This window comes from Callorhinchus milii, unplaced genomic scaffold (assembly GCF_018977255.1).
Source record: "Callorhinchus milii isolate IMCB2004 unplaced genomic scaffold, IMCB_Cmil_1.0 Scaffold9, whole genome shotgun sequence".
Classification (NCBI taxonomy): Eukaryota; Metazoa; Chordata; class Chondrichthyes; order Chimaeriformes; family Callorhinchidae; genus Callorhinchus; species Callorhinchus milii.
In genome coordinates, this window is record NW_024704750.1 from 19,141,194 (window position 1) to 19,162,181 (window position 20,988).

The 20,988-nt window shown below is 47.5% G+C and overlaps 1 protein-coding gene across 6 annotated transcripts in view; it reads right to left on the bottom strand.

The window, feature by feature from the left end:
• mgaa (MAX dimerization protein MGA a) overlaps positions 1-20,657 on the bottom strand; it is a 46,456-nt gene extending 25,799 nt beyond the window's left edge. For 2 of the 6 annotated variants that reach the window (XM_042337941.1, XM_007889547.2), the window contains exons 1-6: positions 20,602-20,657; positions 8,659-9,847; positions 2,323-3,364; positions 1,494-1,560; positions 942-1,049; positions 550-678 (exon numbers count right to left, since the gene is read on the bottom strand). In XM_042337941.1, the coding sequence (XP_042193875.1) occupies positions 550-678; positions 942-1,049; positions 1,494-1,560; positions 2,323-3,364; positions 8,659-9,761 (2,449 nt within the window). In that variant the 5' untranslated portion in view covers positions 9,762-9,847; positions 20,602-20,657. Of the gene's footprint in view, positions 1-549; positions 679-941; positions 1,050-1,493; positions 1,561-2,322; positions 3,365-8,658; positions 9,848-19,511; positions 20,009-20,601 lie in introns of those variants that run through there. The other 4 variants (XM_007889548.2, XM_007889546.2, XM_042337938.1 and 1 more) reach the window with 4 other exon arrangements.
• Between the last annotated feature and the right edge of the window lie 331 nt (positions 20,658-20,988).

The window sequence follows — 20,988 nt, forward strand, 5'->3', positions numbered from 1 at the left end:
CAAGGATAAGTATTTTTTAACCAAGACAGTTGTTACAATCTGGAATGCACTGCCTGAAAGCGTGGTGGAAGCAGATTCGATAATGGGTTTCAAAAAATTTGCAAGACTATGCGGTAAGAGCAGGGGATTGGGACTAGTTGGATAGCTCTTTCAAACAGCCAGCACAGGCATGATGGAACAAATGGCCTCCATCTTTGGTGTAAGATTCTATGATTCAGAGAAATGTTAAACCCAAACCAGCACTCAGAATGCTCCCACATTCACAGAAAGAGTCTCTGTAGTGTGCAGTCATACACTGCAGACTGCTTCCCCTCCACACTAATATTGCAGTAAAACCTCTCTTCAGACCACTAATCCTCTGTCTGAGGTCCATGCTCCTCATGCAGGAGTATGGCAGGAAGCCTCTCAGGTGCCAGTGATAGATTCGATCACATGCCAACAAATCAGTGATTCTTACTTTATTGCTACAAACTGGAAATTCCGATGCAATAGAATACAGGCGTCACAATACTGCTATGCATGCATTTCTCTTTGAACCAACTGGCTCACCTGAAGGGCTTTGGGTAACTCCCCTAAAAGCAGATCTGACCTCTGTAGCCGGTGAGGGTGGTATCACCACCCCTAAGCGCTTCAGGTCTAGGCTTAATGTTGGCACCAAGGAGCTCAGCTTAAAACCAGCTATAGGGAGAACACAGGCATTAGCAGCATAAACCAAAAGAATACGCAGCCAAATTCACACCATCATAATTAACACTCAGATGTAACTCTTGGTCAGATCATACTCTAACTGCATGCAGATTAAGTGCATGAAACAGACAAGCAGTCTAGCCTGGGAGCAAGTGACCCACTTGCAACTCGGACCTTCCAAGTGAATGTTTGAAGTGCTCTGCTGACCAATTCATGATGATGGAACCTTGAATCTATGATAAAATAACAATCACCTGCTTCGAGGGCTGGATGCACAATCGCTGGGGGGTCTAACTGGGCTAATTCCTCGATCAACTCTAACTCCAGTCGCGCCATTTTCTCTCCATCATTTTCTTGTGGAGCTGCAAGGAGATCACGCACACAACCGTGGTTTACCGTGGGGCAGAACGACATTCGGAAGTTTGCTCCTCAAATTCAAGCCTTGCCAAAGCCCTGGACTCCACCACAATTTTGTGTGTAGTAAAGCTCTTTGAAAGATTACTTTTGTTAGTTACAGAGATTACTTTCTAAAAATTTGATGTTATTTAATTCCTACACTGAATTCACAAAATACCACAAAGCTGTGTAAAGTTAAATGTTCAAACAAAACCGACCCAATAAAAAGCTACAAGACACGGAGCAACAACTTGCATTTATATAGTACTCTTCATAAAGATCCTCTTGGATCTTTTAACAGATATGCAGGTCTAAATGTTACCCTGAGCAAAAATTAAGGTTTAACTGAGTGAAGGGCTCTTGCTGCAGCACACACAGATAGGAGGAAGGAAAGTAGATTCAGTCAGTACCTGTCTGATGGGTGGGATCATTCAAGTCCTCTGGGATCTGCTCGACCGGTTGGGATTGGAGGGCATCCTGTACATACAATCAGAAAGAACACTCAACATGAGACGGCCATCAAGAAACATAACAGTACTGCTTGGTTATCGTACGTGTGTTGAAGTGTGATCAGTGAGGCCCAAAGTGAAAAATCTTAGTAGTTTAGTGGAAAACAAGCAGTCTGACAATTCCATTAGATATAATCCAAAGGACAATGTAGTTCCTCCTCCTCCCAGACATAGACTACCCAGACAAGAGAAACCACATCAAATTAAAACCTGGGTATTAAAAGGACAAGGACCGCTTCCTGCATGCCAAACAAAGTAAGCAAGTCTAAGTGTCTAACGTCCATGCCAATACAGAGGCTTAATATCATTGTTTGGGGGAAAGCAACACTAACCTAGCCTGGATGAGCCACAATTTCCCTCGACTAAATATGGGCAAGACAAGCCATCCTTCTTGGTTACCACCAATGTCTCACTTCTGGCTCTGACCCCCTCAATACCCCTAGGACTCTACCAAATTCACCAAACCTTGGCTCCAGGGTCTAAGAAGGTCAGAGAGGTGGGAGGTGCCAGGACATGAAAGGATTTGGAGACGATTGTGAGGATCTCGAAATTGATCTGATCGGTGATAGGCAGCCAGTGGAGTCTGGCTCGAATTGATGTGATATTTGATATAGGTGCTATATCAAAGGCAAGGATTATTATGTTAAAGGTGGTCAAGTTGCACATCTCCAAACATAGTTACAAAAACATCATCAATGATTATCTTATCATTTGAGTGTTTTATTGTCACCTGAGAGGAATAGGACACAAAGGTAACCCCTTCCACATCATCCAGGTCTGGGGTAACATCAGGGAAGGGGTCTGGGTGCTCCAGCGAGTGTTCAGAGGAGGCTGGAGAAGGGGCTACTTTTGAGGTAAAGCAGAGCGATTTCCTTGACAGACGCAGCTTTCGGTTTCGGACCCGTCGACGAGTTCTCCCCTTGGACTGGTGCTCTGACACACTCGGAGAAACAGTGCGGGTGGAACATGGAGTCGACTCCTCTGTACAATCAGCCTCCCCCGTCGGAGGTCTCCAAATGCCGGAGCTGAAAGCTTTTGAAGAAGCATTGGTTTTGACCACATTGGCCAATGTATCACCTTTTGCAGCTAACTTTTTGGACAGAATATCTCGTGAAATTGCCAATTTCTGTACCGCTGCCGAAGTCCTGCGTTTCTTAGTTCTTCCCGACATGGGATCCTTCTCTAGAGAAGACATCACATTTCCCTCTTTGGATTTTTCAGCAGAGCCAGGAGAAGTGACAGATTTTCCAGCTGACTCTGGCTGACTGGGAGGACGAGGGAGCAGAGGGATCCAGTTCCTTCGACATGGTGACAGGAGGTTTTTCGGCAATTCAGAGATTTTGACAGTACCCTTTGTAATAGCACATGGTTCCAAGTAAACAATGGGCATTTTACCAGTCTCTGTTTTCAGCATTTTGGCCTTTACTGCTTCCGGAGGACTGCTCGGCGGACGTTTTTTTGCCCCCAAGGCAGGCATATCCAGGTCGCCAGTGACGTTTTTAGCAGCATTAACTTCAGTGGGGATCCAATCCGTCTGCCTCTCTAACGTTGGAATACTATAACTGGATGAGGAATCATCATCACTATCGTTGTCACCTTCCTCCTTACATTTCAGTCCAGCTCCGTCAAAGCCCTCCTGGTGTGTTGTGTGGTAGTACTCATAGTCATCAAGTGGTTCTTCCTTGATAATAATATTGAAAGGCGCCTGGTCTTCAGATGATGCCACACTGGATGGCTGTGTTAAACAAACATTAGGGAGGCTTTTCAAAATGCTGGGAGAGAAAAAAAAAGGATATCAAAATGCAACGAACAATAAATAGTAAACAGTCACAATAATCCACTATCAACATTTCTGCAGCTTCTGCCAATACCTTCAAAATGATACGAGTGTCAGTGAAAATCTGATAGTTGTATTATGCAGCCATTAGGATGTGAGCAGGATATCTGTGGGTCTTACCTCAGACTCTCATTAGCCACAAAACGCTCAAGGTTTGCACTTGTGGACTCGAGCTTTGTGGCTTGAATCATAACCAGCTTCCCCCCTATCCCCCAGCCCACCCCAGACCTGGAACTCACTCCTGTCTTCCTATGATTGGCTCACTTTCCAGTAGCTGCAACATACATGAGGAATGGAACATAGTACTGAAAAACAGTGACCAATTACTTGCAGTCAGTAACGCAAGAGATTTTTATAGTTCAAAAACTGTCCTCTCTCTTGTGAACAGTAAGCATTGACATTTTGAAAATAATATTTTTCTTAATGATTCCCTTACCATATGTCTCCAAAACTCTCTCCATTCCCTAAATATCTACTGCAACCCCCACCTCACCAGCTCAATGCCCAATTAACAACCACCTCTTCCAGCAGCCAGATAAAGCCTATCAATAAAATCATGCATCGAACTTTGTTGGAATGGGGGCATTTATTTATGAAGAACAGAACCTAGGCTTGCTCTAGTTGGGATTTCTGTCAGTTCATAAACCCTTTTAATATTGAGAATAACTCCATAGCATACTTTTTATAGGATTTCCTAATAAGAATGTGCAAATCCTTAGTGTATTAAGGCCAACCAAACTGTAGGAAATGACTCCTAGTTTTTTTGGGGTCAACCAGGTGTCTGACACACGCAGAAACCCATCACCATGCTGTACGAGTCTCCAAACCAGAAATTTTACATATGTCTAGTTTCAATTTGTTTGGTATGCAGTGTGAACTCTTTCTCAGAGAGAGACAACCTTCTCACTTAATCTTGTAGAAAGTAGCCCCAGGTTGGCAAAAGACATGGCTTGAGATCCCTGAGTGTGCATTGGGGTAGCTGCTGGAGTTTAACCAGCTAAATCCACACAGTTTCCCCCCGCAAATACAGATGACCTTCTCACCGCTTGCCCAGCTAGGACCAACCATTACAACTTCCATGGGCACTGGGTGATATGAATTTCAGCGACTGAATTTCAAGGACTTATCTGGTCCTCCAAGACTCGCTCATGAACCAGTCTGGCTGATTTGTCATGAACAGTACTGGAGTACTACAGACCTGCCCAGCTCAGGAACCAGACTACAGACACTATAGCATGCAACTTTGGAAACAATTCATCTCCAAAATATCCTTCTTACTTCTCTTTCCACACCCACCTGTTCAAAGAAGATAGCCCCCTACATATCAGCAATAAGAAACCAACATTAAAGCACTTTGCTCGTCCATGCAATGATCAGAAAGCTTCCCAACTTCCAGTAACAGCATAATAAGAAATAAACCAGGTGATTTTCTGACCTAGTATCTGCTTCAAACACAACAATCAAATTGCTAAGGCTATATAGTTCTTAGTAGTACATTGATAATGGTAAAGAAAAGTGGTGTGTCAGCCTGGCTCAGTTTGTAGCACTCTTGCCTCCAAGCAGACAGTTGTAGGTTCAAGCTCCATGTGAGGACTTAAACTCAGAGTCTAAGCTGACACTCCACTGCAGTGCTGGGGGTTGGTGTAATATTGTAAGAGCTGTCCTTAAGACCGGACGTTAAACCGAGGTTCCTGTTCCGGTGGACATTAAAGATCCCATGGCACTATTCAAAAAAAGAAAGGAGTTTCTCCCAGTGTCTGGGCCAACAATTCCCTAAATAATAATAATAATCCTTGCATTTGATATAGCGCTTTTCACGTCGGGAGGACGTCCCAAAGCGCTTCACAGAACACACTGTAAAGTGAATTGACTGTATATTTGTGGGCGAACGCGGCAGCCAATTGCGCACAGCAATGTCCCACAAACAGTCGTAGATTGAAAATGACCAATTTATTATTGTTTTTGGTTTTGGAGGGATTATTATTAGGATCTGTGTGGAGTAAGGAAACTTGCCCAAGGTTTCGCCCTGACCTGCCGGGAATTGAACTCAGGTCTCTCGCTTGCAAAGCGAGTGCTCTAACCATTGAGCTACAGGAATAAACTCATTTCATGGCTATTTGTGGGACATAGCTGTGCACAATTCAGCTGTCACATTCAGCTACAAATATACAGTCACTCCACAGTAAATCCTGTGAAGCACTTTGAGATGTCTTCCCAGCATGAAAGACAACACCAAATGCAATGATTATTTTTATTATTACTACTACTGCCTTGTATTGTGATATATGCCCCTTGACATGTTATTTGTAGCAGTATCTTTCCTTAACCCTCTCCCTCACACACCGCCAACTCGCAATGCAAGACTCAGCTGCTCTCTTGCAATTTGGTACACTTGTACACTTCCCACAAGTGTTAACAATCCAAAGCTTGGACTTTCCTGGTACAATGCATGAATCTGGATAACATAAGGGTAAGGGCCAACTAAATTTGCCATTCAAACTGGATGAAAGGCAGCAACAGCATGGGGAATCTGAACTAGGATACAGACAAGAAAGGATAGGTTTTGCCACAAGTAACCAAAGCTTTTCTATTTAGGATCTTAGGCATTTATACATAGTGGCAATCTGAGGTGACCTAAAAAGATGTTTCAATGTTACAAAGGGATTTTGACAAGATTGGGAGCACAGGAATGTTTCACCAAGACACATGGATTAAAAAGGAAGTTAAGAATAAGAACAGGCATTTTTTTAAAAAAACATACAACAAAGGTAAAATTGCAGAAAATAATTGTCAGAGGTCACTGACGTAGATTTTATAAACAAGTTCAAGAGGCAGCGAGATGTGTTTCTGAAAGAGAAAGGGATTGAGAGAAATGGTAAGATCACACAAATCTGAGGTTGAAAACCATCAAAAAAGGGATAGAAATACTGAGCCTTAATCAAATGATCTTGTCAGATTATCAAAGCTATTATGCTAATGCTGAGATGCCCAACTTCACAATTTATTGAAAATATCAAATGCAAGAATTGTATTCCTGTACTAGATTCTATGAAAGGTTACTATGTGATCTATTTCTAAGTAACTTGTCTAAACATGGAATCCATTTGTGAATGGTCCTTTTACCTTCTTGGGGCGTTTACTGTGTTACTATGCACACCTATGAGGTGTTGAACAGATAAATGCGGGATGTTTTAACCAACACGCACCCCACGCTGATAGAATGGGCTGGAAACGTTGTAATTAATGTGCATTCTACAGTATTGTGACTTTGTCTGTTTTAGATCCTTTCAATTGATTACAACTTTTCCTTGTACAATTTCCTGGTCAGAGTGCAGGGCCAAATTGGACAATATTCCTCAAATTGTTCTACATATGGTGCACCTCCTGAGAAGGTGGCAGCCTACCGGAGTGAGAGGTGGATGTTCTGTCTGGGTAGTTGCAGCTGCCTTAAAACAAACAAGCTGGAGTCATCAGCCGCTTCCTGCCTGATCCAGATCTTGGGTTTACAGGCTACAAATAGTTTTAGAAATGTTCAATGGACAATATATTCTGACCATCTTGCATTTTTTCCTGCAAAACTTTAGGAAGAGTTCTATAAACTGAGGAACATAGCCTTCCTCAATTCCCCCATCCGAACCACATAATCATCATCTTTGGATTTAATGCAGTGAGTTTCATGTGAAGACGTCTCAAAAGCATCACAGAATTTCCTGTTCTGACTGGTGTACTTTCGAGGGTGAATATGGCAGCTACTACCACTCTGTTCTACAAACAGTATGAAGCAAATTAATAATTTTATGGGAGGGGGAAGCAGCAACGTTGGATAAGACTCCCTTCTCGAGTAGTGCCATGGAACCTTTAACATCCATCTGAACAGGCAGACAGGACCTTGGTTTAACGTCTCAGCAGGTGAACACCTCCTGCAACGCAGCACTCACCTAGCACTGTATTGGAGCGTCAACGTAGATTAGGAGTTCGAATTTCCGACATGGGGCTTGAACCCACAACCTTCTGACTCGGGAGGCAAATGTGCTCCGACTGAGCCAGGCTGATAACTAAATCATCTAAGGAGACCACGCGTCATTTACCTGAAAACAATTAAGCTTCAACTACAGTGCTTTGTCTCTCTCTATCTCCCTTTCCCCATCCCCCATCATGACACTGGTGAAGGAGGTAGGCATCAACCTGTTGATAAGAGTTGAGGCACATTTTTCAGGCATTTTCCAGCAGCAACTTCGCCTCTGTCGAACTCTGTGTAAATGACTGCACTTTGTGTGCGAATGCTTTGTGTTGCAGGGTGGAGGGCTTGCTACCTAATCTGGTGATCATAATCCTTATATAATCTATCCTTCGGATGAGACGTTAAACCGAGGGCCTCTTTGCCTGTTCAGGTGGATGTTAAAAATCCTATTTGAAAGGAGAAGTGAGTTTCTCCTGTTGCCCTGGCCAACCGTTCCCCAGATAAAATTGTTCATTCACTTCATGGTTGCTTGCAGGAACTTGCTGTGTGCAAATTGGCTGCTGCATTCACCTATAAAATACGGTTACCACACTTCACAGTAAATTCCCTAAAGCGCTTTGAGCATCCTCCTGACATGTAAGGCCTGATATCAAATGTAATGACTATTATTAGAATTCAAAAACGGGAAGGGGAAAATGGAACATAACAAACATCATTGTAAAATGAATTTTTTGCAGTTCATGGACTTTGACAATTTGACAAAAACATCGCAAAAACATGCGCATTTAAATAATGCAATTCACTCAGGATAATGTCTTGAAACGCCTTGCGGATGGTGTGAATCAACAAGCAGGGAGAAGAGCTAGTCTGACCAAAGGCGCGATCACTGTTAGGTTTTCAAGAGGAAATGACTGAAGGGAGAGAAAGCACAAAGTGAAGGGATATGGGGGCTCAAGGTGAAGAGATTTGGGGACACAGTTCCAGAGAGCAGAGGAATAGTGGCTACAAGCATGACCACCAATGGTTGGACAGAGGGAGTGAGGAATGAGGAAAGAGCAGCAAGACCAGTCAGGAGAGCAGAGGGCACAGGTAGGAAAGTGGGGTATAGGAGATTGCAAAGGTGAAGGGGAGCAAGATCGTGAAGGGATTTGGAGATCAGGGTGAGGATCTTGGGAATCGATCTCTGTGAGGAACTGGGAGCCAGTGGATCCTGGCAAGGATGGGAGTAATAAACAGATTGAGCTCCAGGTTTCCTATCCTTTGCTTACCTCTCAGTTGTTCTCTTTTTCTTCACAATTCCAGTTCCCAGACTAAATTCATTACTCCCTGATACATCAGCTTCCAAATCCCCTTCCTCATCTGTATTATACATTTCCCCGTCAAAACTGGGCCCCAAAGACGCCTGGGTGCTACCCTGCATCTTCCTGTATTCGGAAGGTGAAAAGGGTCTTTTCAGTTTTGAGTGTTCACTGGAGTCAGCTGGCACACCCCTGGAGGAACTAGAATCATCACTACAGCCTTCATCTGTTGAGTCACTGCCCTTGTACCTCAAATCTCTCATAGGCTTGCTGTTGAGTCCATCATCCCGGAAGCCTTTCGCAAAGGGATTGTAGTCGATCTTCAACTGAGTGATCTTGATGTTCTGATATGCAGTCACAGCCACAAACTGAGTCTGCGAGAAAGTGAAGGTGAGCACGTTTGGGCCATTGAGGGGAATTATATCGGTGAGCTTGTCAGCAGGGATGACATGCAAGCGTGGCAGGTAACGGTGCATGGAATGCAGGATGATGTGACCCTCTTGGTCTAGCGTGTTGTTGGTGAGTTTCAGTTTGCAAAAGGAGATGGGCTGCCTCATCCAGTAGCTCCCAGTGGAAGGCGAGTCGGGATGAATGTAAACTCGCCCAAGGACGTGTGGTTCCGCCTTGCCATTCACCTCCCACCATCGGCCATTCCACTTGTAGCGGTTATTGTCCACTGGAGCAATATCCATTACCAGGATGTATTTGCGGAATGGATCCAGCCCGCAGATACAGAAGCTACAGTTTGGAAACATGCGTCGGCCATGTTTGGTCAAGATCATTTCAGTGCCACGCTTATAGAACTGATTCCACATCTCCTGGTTCTCCAAGGTGACAACGGCATTCCCAGACCGGCATTCAAATGGATGAACATTCGCCCCCGACTCAGACTCATTCCTTTGATCTGCAATACAGCTGCCACCTCCGAGTTCTTGTTTGGCCACCACCATGCTAGTCTCACTGCCACCATTTCCAGGCCCTTGCTTGAGAATGACAAAGTATGCAGCAGGGTTACCTGAACCCTGTGGGGTGCTGCCCTCCTGCTTTACATATACCAACTGTTGTTTCTCCATAGTCTTTGGAAATCAAAACCTGTCCGAGAGATAGAGAGAAAGAGAGAGAGATCCAAACCCGATGTCAGTTTGGCCCATAAAAAACCCTGTAAGATACAAACAAAAGCATTTACAGCATAAAATATAATTCCAACCTGAGGCCAGCCAAGCTCAATCTCTCTCTACTCCCTGGCCACTCACAAATTTCCAAGCATGAACTCTAAACTCTGCGTTAAAGTGATCCCTTACACTGGATCAAGACACAAAAGGGAAATTTTCTTTGTTCTGGTGTAGATGGCAGCATTTTAAGTTGCTCATGGGTTGAGTTCTGATTCCTGACATAAATCCTCCATACCTATAATAAACAGCTCCAACATATGCACCATAACTTCATTTTTCCTGGCACATTCTTCCAATCCTTTCCAACAATGTATAACAGGAGAGAAGCAAGGAAAATAAGCAGCAAAAAAGAGTTGGCGAATGGTGCATATCAACCAGTCTTGCCCTTGTAAATAATAATACTTGCATTTGATAGAGCGCCTTATCACATTGTTGAGACGTCTCTAAGCACTTCACAGAATAATAATCCTTGCATTTGATATAGCGTCTCATCACGCCTTCGAGACACCTCAAACCTCAGTGAATTGATTGTATGTTTTGTGGGTGAAATACTGCAAAGTGAGCTGGCTTTACATATGAAAATAATACGAAGGATTTGTTCAGTGTTAAGGGGAAAAGGGAAGTCCAGACAGGTTAATTAATAAAATTTCTAGATCTTCTCTCCAATCCTACACTTTTAAATCTGTTGGCTGGAAAATGCAGGACCCAACATCAAAAACATTAGTAAACCATTTTCTTGGGTCTCCAAAATAGAATTACACACGTGAATACACAGGACCTGAAAGCAGTCACTCATAAGTCACAATCCAGAAATCGGGAAGGAACTTGATGTTTTCTTCATAACCATGAATCCTGGTAACCGCTGAGACTAATAGAAAGCACCCTTTCCAAACCTTAGTTTCCGCAATCTATCAATCACTTTTCAACAAAAACACACTACTACTGTAGTGCCCTGTGCATTTAATTCAACAACAAACCCATGGGACAAATGCAACATGAAATATGCTACCTCCTGAGAGACGCTTTAATTTTTTAAGGCTCACAAAGTAATTAAACCATCATTCCTGTTGCAGGAGGTAAAATTAACATGGACCTGCATGGACATCCATACATGTAGCATTAAAAGAAACACTAATTGCCATTCGGAGACTATCCGTTTCAGAATTCCAAGTAAATATATATCTAAGGACTCATATGCAACAGCCAATTGGACAAAACCTGCACAATGTAAATGAAGTCCCTGCATGAACAACTCATGAATTGGCAACTTTGTGAAATATGCTTCAACTGCAAACTAAAATCTATCTTGCATGTGTAGTACAATCTCATGCGATTGCCCTTACCAACACCCTTCTCCCGAGATCCCGATCCTATTAGAATACAGTACGCTTTAAGAACACATCTTTATGGGTCAGTTTCCTTGTACCAATGTTCCGTAAAAAAATTTCAATAATTTTCAGATCTTATTCGTGTTTTACTGAAGCCCTTTCAATAAATTTCCGAACATAATAACAAACCTTACATTTGATTTAGCGCTTTATGTTGTTGAGATATCTCAAAGCGCTTCACAAAATATACTGTAAAGTGAACTGACTACATTTGTGGGCGAACATTTCCTAAAGTTATACCACTGAATTGCTAATTGTGTCTTCATTTGTTATGATGCAAGTGTATATAACGACAACATGCAAGTTGTTGTTATATATACACACAGGATGGAGAATGTACCCATGTCAATCAATGACAAATGGTAATTTTTGCATTACTACCTTGGGTGGACGATTGTTTGCGGTGGCATCTTGAGTAAAAATCACCAGCAAGTTATTTCAAAACTTGGGTTGCATTTAAAAGCCACTTGAGCTCTACATTTTGTGTACACGAGCTAAAGCGATATGAAGCCCTCAACTAAATTCCCATCGATAACTCACTCCCAGGAATCACTTGTGAGGTAAGGATATCAAGGGATATGGGGCAAGGGCGGGTAATTGGAGTCGAGGTATAGATAGGCCATGATCTCATAGAATGGTGGAACAGGCTTGATGGGCTGAATGGCCTACTCTTGTTCCTATGTACCATATACAGTAGAAACCACCTAAATCTCCCAATTAGATTCCTGCCTGTAACTCACTCCCAGGTATCCATTATTTTGCAGACTCAACACACAAGCATAAAATTAGGTTGGGGTAGAAAGAGGAAATAAGTAATTTTGCAACAGTTTAGTTCTTATTTGGCAGAAGCTCCAATTGAGTACAAAAACAGATAGACCATTTCCCAAGGGCGATGAGAGTAAAACAGCAATGGTAACCTTTGGTATATCCTACACATCAGGAATTTCTGATGCACTTTTCATCCACCACCAATAAGACAACATATAGTGTTTATTGGCGACAGTAAATATTAATGGTAATGGCAGTTGAACTGCAGAATCTCACCATAACCAGTCGTGTAGTATAATCTTTCACCTTCAAACTATTTTCCAGAAAACCCAACAATTTTTACCCGCTTGTAAGATTGGATTAGTTAAAGAATTTTGTGATGTTACTGCGACGCATTGATGAGTATCTGCTAATTTGAGAACAATGTGCTCAGAAGATACCCCTCAATGTGATATTGTACAGTAAAAACACGGTAACGGGGGGGGGCGGGTTCACACCAACATGTGAAAAAAAAAACTTATAAAACAGATCTGAACAGTCAGAGGGACAATTGGAAATTTCGGATTATTCAGAAGTTGATAGTGAAGTTGGATCCTGATGTTAGCGATCGCTGTTTCCATGCGCCATTGGGTGCAAACAGACAACGCAAAAGCACCGAATCTTCGTGCGCTGCACATTTGTTTGTGTGCGTTTCCTTTTTTTTTTGGAAAAAAAAACACACACAAAAAGACTCGCTTTCCGCCCAAGTATTTAAATACCTGTTCAGGTCGAAGAGAGTGCGCGCGATGCAGTGCGGACCGCCCGGCGCGGCTCAGCCCGACCAGCACTCACGGCTTTCACTTCCCTGCGATCGCGGACTGGAGGCACCGGGGATAAGCCGAGCAATGCAACGCCAGGGACCGGGGTGGGGGGGGGTGTGGGGGGGGGGGGTGGGGGTGGGGGGGTGTGTGTCGGGGGGGTGTGGGGGGTCTCACGGAGGAGGGGATTGAACGGCTGCTGCGGAAAAGCCCGAGGACAGGACATAACGTGGTCGGATCGATTTGCGCGGTCTGGCGCGGGCGGGTGTGGGCGGGACCGGTCTGTGCGTCGCCCCAACCGCAGGGCTCGGGAAGTCAGGCCGTCGCGGGGAGGGGAGGAGGGGGGGGGGGGGGGTCACGCCGAGCCGCCCGTTGCTCTCTCCCCTCTCCCTCTCCCCCCCACCTCTCTCTCTCTCTCTCTCCCCCCCCCGCACCGATGTTTCCTCCCGACCACGTGAACAGGACGGTGTTGCCGCCCCAGACCGCTCCAATCGAGCTCTTACCGCCGATTTGGCGCCTTCCTCGATCTGCTCGGGCCCCAGTGTGTGTGTGTGTGTGTGTGTGTGTGTGACTCCCTCCCCCTCCCCCCCCCTCCCACTCCCCGCCCTCCCCCCCGAGGGTGCGCTCCTCCCTCCGCCGCCGGCACTCGGCAGACAGGGGGGAGAGAGCGGCGACACCCTTTTGGCCGCCGTCTGCGGCCCGACCCCATACAATGGAACCCGCCACGATCTCGGCGCTGCCCTGACCCGAGAGGGCCTCTCCCCCCCACACACCCCACACCCACACCCCACCACACCCACACCCACACCCCCACCCGCCCACACGCGGAAACATCGCCATCGCTCGGTATACAGTTACAGGAGCCGCAGAGGGCCGACCCCAGAGCAGAGCGGGAGGTCCGGTCTCACACACTAACACACCTGGGATCAGATCTCCCCCCCCTCCACCCCCACCCCCCCCTCCACTCACCCCCACCGACCCTCAAACACCCGCCACTGACACTCCTCGTCCCTCGTACACACGGACAGAGGGAAAATCACAATAACTCCCGAAATATGTAGCCCCAGAGAACACACTAATAACCCCCCCCCCCCACACACACACACACCCCACCCACACAGCCCTGGGATACACACTGATCCCCCACCAACACACAGCCCTGTGATACTCAGTAATACCCCCCCCCCCCACCCCCACCCCGCACCACGAACGCACAGTGCTGGCATCCACATTACTACATCCACAACAACAACAACAACATTACATTTATAGAGCGCCTTTCAGGTCGGGAGGATGTCCCAAAGCTCTGTACAGTCAGATGTCGGGACCCGAGCATGGGGGAGGGGTGGTGTAGGGGTGAGGGAAGGCGGAGAGCTGGGAGGGAGACCAAAGGCACGGTCGAAGAGAAGGGTCTTGAGACCGGCCTTGAAGGAGGCAAAGGGAGGAGGCGAGGCGAAGGGACCGTGGGATGGAGTTCCCGAGTGTGGGGGCAGAGAGGCTGGAAGCCCGGCCACCGATGGTAGGGCGGGAGACATGGAGCAGGCCGGAGCCTGATGAGCGGAGGGAGCGGGCAGGTTGGTAGGGAGTCAGCTGGTCAGAGAGGTAGGAGGGGGCAAAGCAATGGATGGCCTTAAAGGTGAGGACGAGGATCTTGAACTCGATCCTCTGGGGGATGGAGAGCCAGTGGAGTCGGGCGAGGGTGGGAGTGATGGGGTCGCGGAGGCTGGTGCGGGACAGTACACGAGCTGTAGAGTTTTGGATGATCTGCAGCTTGTGAAGGGAAGAGTTGGGAAGACCGATGAGGAGGGAGTTTCCATAATTGAGCCTTGAGGTGACAAATGCGAGGGTGAGGGTTTCGACAGCCTGAGGGGTGAGGCAGTGGCGGAGTCTGGCAATGTTGTGGAGGTGGTGGTAGGCAGTGCCGGTCATGGTGTGGATGTGGGGAAGAAAGGACAGTTCAGGGTCAAACAAGACACCCAGGTTCCTGACTGGCTTAGTGAGATTGAGTGTGCAGCCACTGAAGCTGATGCTGCCAGCACCTGAAGTGCGGAGGTGCTGGCACGAGCCAATCAGGAGGGCCTCGGTCTTGCTGACGTTGAGTTGGAGAAAGTTGGCCTTCGTCCAGGACTTGATGTCGGACAGGCAGTCGGTCAGGATGCCAGTAGTCCTGGAGTTCAGGGTGGAGGCAGAGAGGTAGAGTCGGGTGTCATCCGCATACATGTGGAAATTTACCCCATGTCTGCAGATGACGTCACCAAGGGGGAGCATGTAGAGGGTGAAGAGGAGGGGACCGAGGATAGAGCCCTGAGGAACACCACATGAGACAGTGCGGGGGCTGGAGGAGAAACGTTTGCCACGATGAAGTGGAGGCGGTGTGAAAGGTAGGACCTCAACCAGTCAAGGACAGAACCTTGAAGGTTGAGGTGGGAGGAGAGGCAGTGGAGGAGGATTGAGTGGTCCACGATGTCAAAGGCGGCAGAGAGGTTGAGGAGGAGGCAGAGGGAGCCCTGGTCACACATTGTCAGGATGACGTTTGTGACCTTGACCAGAGGCAGTTTCAGCCCTGTGATACACACTAATAGCCCCCGCCCAAACACACAGCCCTGTGATACACACTCATACCCCCCTCCCCAAAAACACAGTCCCTGGCTACACACGAATAACCCCCTCAACATTGCAGATCACAGAAAACATCTACACAGACTCCGGGTAACACAATGATAAAATGTCGCTCATAGATGGATTCTGGACTTATCCCTGCTCTTGTAAACACCTCCCTAGGGATCAACAACAACAAGATTACATTTGTATTGCGCCTTTCACGTCGGCAGGTCGTCGCAGTGTACAGCATTTCAGACCAACACTAACCCTCCTTCACACACATGAATTGATACTGTGAACTCACCAGTACCCCTTCCATTATACAAGCATCCTGGGGATCCCACTGACATCTTCTCACTTTTACAGCCCCTGGATCACCCCGCTATTTCATGACAACCCTGTGGTCACCCCATGAACCCGATCCCCTTCTAATACCCACAGTTGCCAGGCAGCACTGATAACCACTCCCTCATACACAGAGAGGAACAACATGCACTTATATAGCACCTTTCACATAAAATAACTCCTTCACGGGGACAGTGTGGATCACCGCAGAAGGTGGAAAGAGAATTGGAGAAGGGTGTATAGGAAAAGGAAATTGCCCTGAAACAAGGTAAATTTGTAGGAGGGATATTATGCAAGAGGCAGAGGGATTTTGGGAGAAAGCTCCAGACAGCAAAGGCATTGTGACTGTATTTTGGCCAGCGATGATGAGGCAGACAGGATGAATCCAATGCAGTAGGCCCAGACTTACCAAGCAGAGTATGGATGGGGGGAAATTGCAGCTGGGGCAAGGGAATGAAGGGATTAGAATCAATAAGTCAATCCAGTAGGGGACAGGGAGCCAGTCAGGCTATGCTACCTACCTGCCCGCCGGTCTATACTAATTCTGTGCTCGCTCGACTTCCCAACTCTTCCCTCCACAAGCTGCAAATTATTCAGAACTCTGCAGCTGGTATCCTCTCCCACACTAAGCTTTGTGAGCCAATCAGCCCATCCTCACCCGGCTTCATTGGCTTCCCATCCCCCAAAGGATAGAGTTCAAGATCCTAATGCTCACTTTAAAGTCTTCCATAGTCTTGCTCCTCCCTACCTCTGGGACCTACTAAAGCTTTACCAACCTGCCCGCTCCCTCCGCTTGGCAGACTCTGGCCTGCTCCGTGTCACCTGCCCTGTCCACCATTGACAGTCGGGCTTCAGCCTTTCTGCCCCCATTCTCTGGAACTCTATCCTGGAGACCATCTGCACTGCCCCCTCCCTTGCTTCCTTTAAGGCCCGTCTCAAGATCTTCCTATTCGACCGTGCCTTGAAACATCCTCTTACCCCAAACCTCTTGCCCTCAATCCCTCTGGATTTCAATCCCCAGATTGGGTGCAAACCCTTCACTTTCTAGCTCCTTGGGACATCCTCCCAACCTGAAAAGCGCTATATAAATGCAATTTGTTATTGTTGGAGGTTGCGAAGATACGGGGTGGGAGGGGGGGGGAGAGAAGAAAGACAGGTTTGAGTCAAGAGAATTTAAGGCAACAGAGTTCTGGGTGAAATGGAACTTGTGCAGGGGCTACAAGGAGAGTATTTTAGAAACGTCTGCCAATGGCAACGATGTAGGTCAGCTTCAGCCACACTGGGATGTGATAGAAGCAGAGGCATCTTCCAGAGATGCAGAAAAGCAGTTTTCGTCAAAGACCAGATATAGAGTTGGAAAGAGCGCAGAGGGATTGAGGAATATGGAAAGGTTCTACACTGGCTTGGTGAGTTGGATTAAGCAACTGAGGAGAGTGATGAAGTCGGAGCTAGAGGCCAGTGGGTGTTAGTAGCCAAGCAGGAAGCTTTGGTTTAGTTGACATTTGTTGAAGGAAGTTAAGGCTCAACCAGAATTGAATGTCTATGAAATAATGATGGATGTCACCAAGATAAGGAGAAAACTAAAGCCTTAGTTTATGTGGCCATCCAAGAGCAAGAGAAACCATAATAACAGATAAAGTGAAGATAATGGGACAAATAAGAATTAAATCAGGAAACGTTATATTGATATCCCTTCTTCATCATAATAATCCTTACATTTATTGTGAGGAAGGGACATTATACAAGGGAGACAACAATAGCACACTCCCTCATACACAAAGAACCCAAGGATCTTACCAAATGCCCCTTCCTCATACACTGAGATCACATTGATGCCCCCTCTCACCCAAGATAACATTGGACTAGGAGTAGGCCATTTAGTCCGTTGAGCCTGGACACCTTTGAATCCCATTTCCTCGCTATTTTCACCCTATGCCTTCTCCCTCTAGACATAGACCAGGGAAATTGCATAGATATCCCTTCTCGGGTCCCGAGCCAACTGTCCAGCGCCTTGGGACGACCTCCCGACGTGAAAGGCGCTCAATAAATGCAATGTTGTTGTTGTCTTATACTCACAAAGCCCAGAATTACAGATATCTCCTTCCTCATAAATAAAGATTTCAGATTTTATAAATTCAGATTTCATACTCTAATACCCCACTCAAGTACCAAATTCCCCCAGGATCACAATGATGCTCCCTCCCTCAAGCACTTGATTCGGGGATCATACAGATAGCAGTGTGCCTCATATGCTCAGTCCCTTGGCTGTCTCCCATACACAGACCTCAGAAACACACTGATTGCTCCTCCCTTAAGCACCAGTTTCCAAGGCCATATACATGGATGACGTTGAAGCATCCTTCCCTCGTACTCACGAATTCAGGTAAATCACAAATACTCCTCCTACAAACACACAGACCCCAGTGAATAGGTGTATATACATATACACACACACGCAAATGCAAGTTGTGTATCACTTGCATACACTTACAAATGAGGATAGGCCAACTCCCTCAGACAGAGATTTTGTTCACATGGCTCTCCCTTCCAAACAGATCTAATCAGATATCCCGCCTTCACACACGCGACCAGTTAGACTAATAATAACCCTTGCATTTAATATAGCATCTTATTGCGTTTTCGAGGCATCTAAAAGCGCTTCACAGAATGTACTGTAAAGTGAATTGACTGCATATTTTGTGGGTGAAACTATACATAATTACACCAACACCCTTCTTCGCAAACATACTTTGAAGCTCACACTGGTATCTGCATCTCACGCAGACTCTTGGGGGATAGGTAGACACCCGCTTCCCATCCCTCAACACCAAAAATGTGCGGCTCCCACAACATAGGAAGAATACACCTCGTTATTCATCAATTCCCACTTTCCAAGTATTGGAGAACGGTGCGAGGATGGCAGGGAAACAACTCCACGTAGCAGCAAAACCCCTTCAATCCACTTCAAGCCAAAAGCACCACCTGGATGGCGTCCATCAATTACAATCGAATTTTCTCTTTCCAGAAGTTGAGCTCCACTCCCCCCCCCCAACCCCCACCACACCCGCTTTGGACAACAACATTTCTTAATTGAAATTCTTAATTTAAATAAATAGATAATTTAAAAAAAAAACCACTGGTTTGGTCCAGCGCCTTGGGACGTCCGCCCGACGTGAAGGGCGTCATACAAATGTGACGGATCGGGATCCATCCGCCGAGGACTGTTTACAGCCGAGCCCCGGTTATGGGCGTTTCTACACGTGCATTTCTGCGCATTGTGGCTCAGTCAGTCAGCGATCCCCATCGACAACCCACCTCTCCACACAAAGCCCAATTTCCGTTGCATTCAACCCTGACATTTGATGCTGCCCTCCCTGTTCAGCCGCAGGCCCGACCTCTCTCTCTTCTCTCTCTCTCTCTCCCTCTCTCTCTCTCAATTTGCCCACATGCACACACGATGCACAATATCACAAGACGCGCACAAAATCGGATGCGACTGGAAGGGAACAAACCCGGAAACATCGTTGCACGACTTGTGCCTTCAATCGCAAAACTACACTCTAAACAACGCATCTGCACTGCTCCCAAGTCTTATTTTTTTTAAATTAAAAAAAAATTAATGGCAACAAAAAAAAACCCGAGCGTTCCGGCCCTCCTGCAACGATCGCACCAAAAGACTGAGCATGTTCCCAACACGCTCAACAGCAACGTAAACGTCAGAGACAGCGCCGGATTGCCAGCGAAGCGCCTACCGTGTGCTGCTTCTGCTGCTGTGTAAACTGCCGCTCCGAGCGGCCGCCTTCCTCCAACGAGTTCCGAAGCCGGGGATCGGTCGGTGCAAACCTCCACCCTCTCTCTGCGACGAAACCTGCCCTATTCTTTTCGCTTCACCCGACTGACTGTGGTTTTCCCACTTCCTTCCCCCCCCCAATAAGTTTTATTTCCCGCTTCTTGGGTGATCTGCGTGTTCTGCAATTGCGTTGCACGGTCGTGTGTGTGTGTGTGCGAGTGAGTGAGTGAGTAGGTGGTAGACCTTTGGAATTAACTCCCACCCTCTTCTTGACCAACGTTACGTCAGACCAAAACACGGGGGAAAAGAGAGCCCAGAAAGTGTGGCGGTGAGAGCGGAAAGGATGGGCTTCCTATTTCCCAGGATGCGCTGTACGGCGTGGGGGGGGCGTGCACTCTCTAGGTGCTAAATTATGCAACTGTCCTCGACCCCCTCTCTCCCCGGGTCATTGCCTCCGCAGTATGCGACGGGGAGGGGGGAGGAGAGGGAGGGAGGGGGAGAGGGGGGAAAAACCTCCTCCCCTTGTTTTGCCCCTTTCCTGGAGCCCAACCTGACACTGTGTGACCCCCAAGAGGGGGGGAAGAAAAAAAAACCCTCCACTCGTTGGCCCCTCCGCTTTTCACACGCGGGCGAGTGCAAGTGTCGGCCTCGCTGCTCTCACCTAGTTTCCGGGCCCCGGGGTTTTGCCCCCACTCGCGCGCGCGGGCAGTCGGGGCTCGCCGGCCGCTGGGGTTGGGGGCTGCCCTCCGCCGCCAAGCATGCCGGGAGTGGCCGCGGCGCGGTGCACGCCGGGGGAGCGCCGGCGGTTGGTGACTCACTCGGCGGCGCGCGGCGCCGACTCCCCGCCTCGCGCCAACCTCACCTCCCGCCCTCTCCCCGCCGCGCGTGCCCCGGGCCTCACACCCGCCTGGGCCCCGCCGACGCGCTCGCTGAAGAGAGAGGAAAAAAAAAAAACCCGCCCACCGCCTGTTAACAAAACGCTCCTCTCCTCCGGCTCCACACAACCCACACACGCCAATTTTTTTGGGGGGGAAAAAAAAAAGCGCGGTTACTTTAATGTCGGCGCCACGAGTCCGGCGCTCGCCTCTTCTGCTCCCACCATTTTGCTAGTTGTACATGTCTTGAGTGTGTGTGTCTCTGTCTCTCACTCGCCGTGTGCGTGTGACCTAACGGCTGAAAGCATGCGTGCGCACCCGAGGTTCCAGCCGCACACTGAGCATGCGCTCGTATGACGGGGTCCCGGGCCTGCGCTCTGCAAACGCGCCGTCATACCCCCGTCCGTCCGTCCGCAAACCTGGTCCCGCGTCTGCGCATGCGCATGCTGCCGCCGGCCCCCCCCCCCCCACCGCGAGTGAGAGAGAGAGAGAGAGGCGCGAATTCGGAGCGGGGGGTCTCCTGTGCGCAGGCGTACCCGCGGCTCACGGCAATGGCGGCTAATG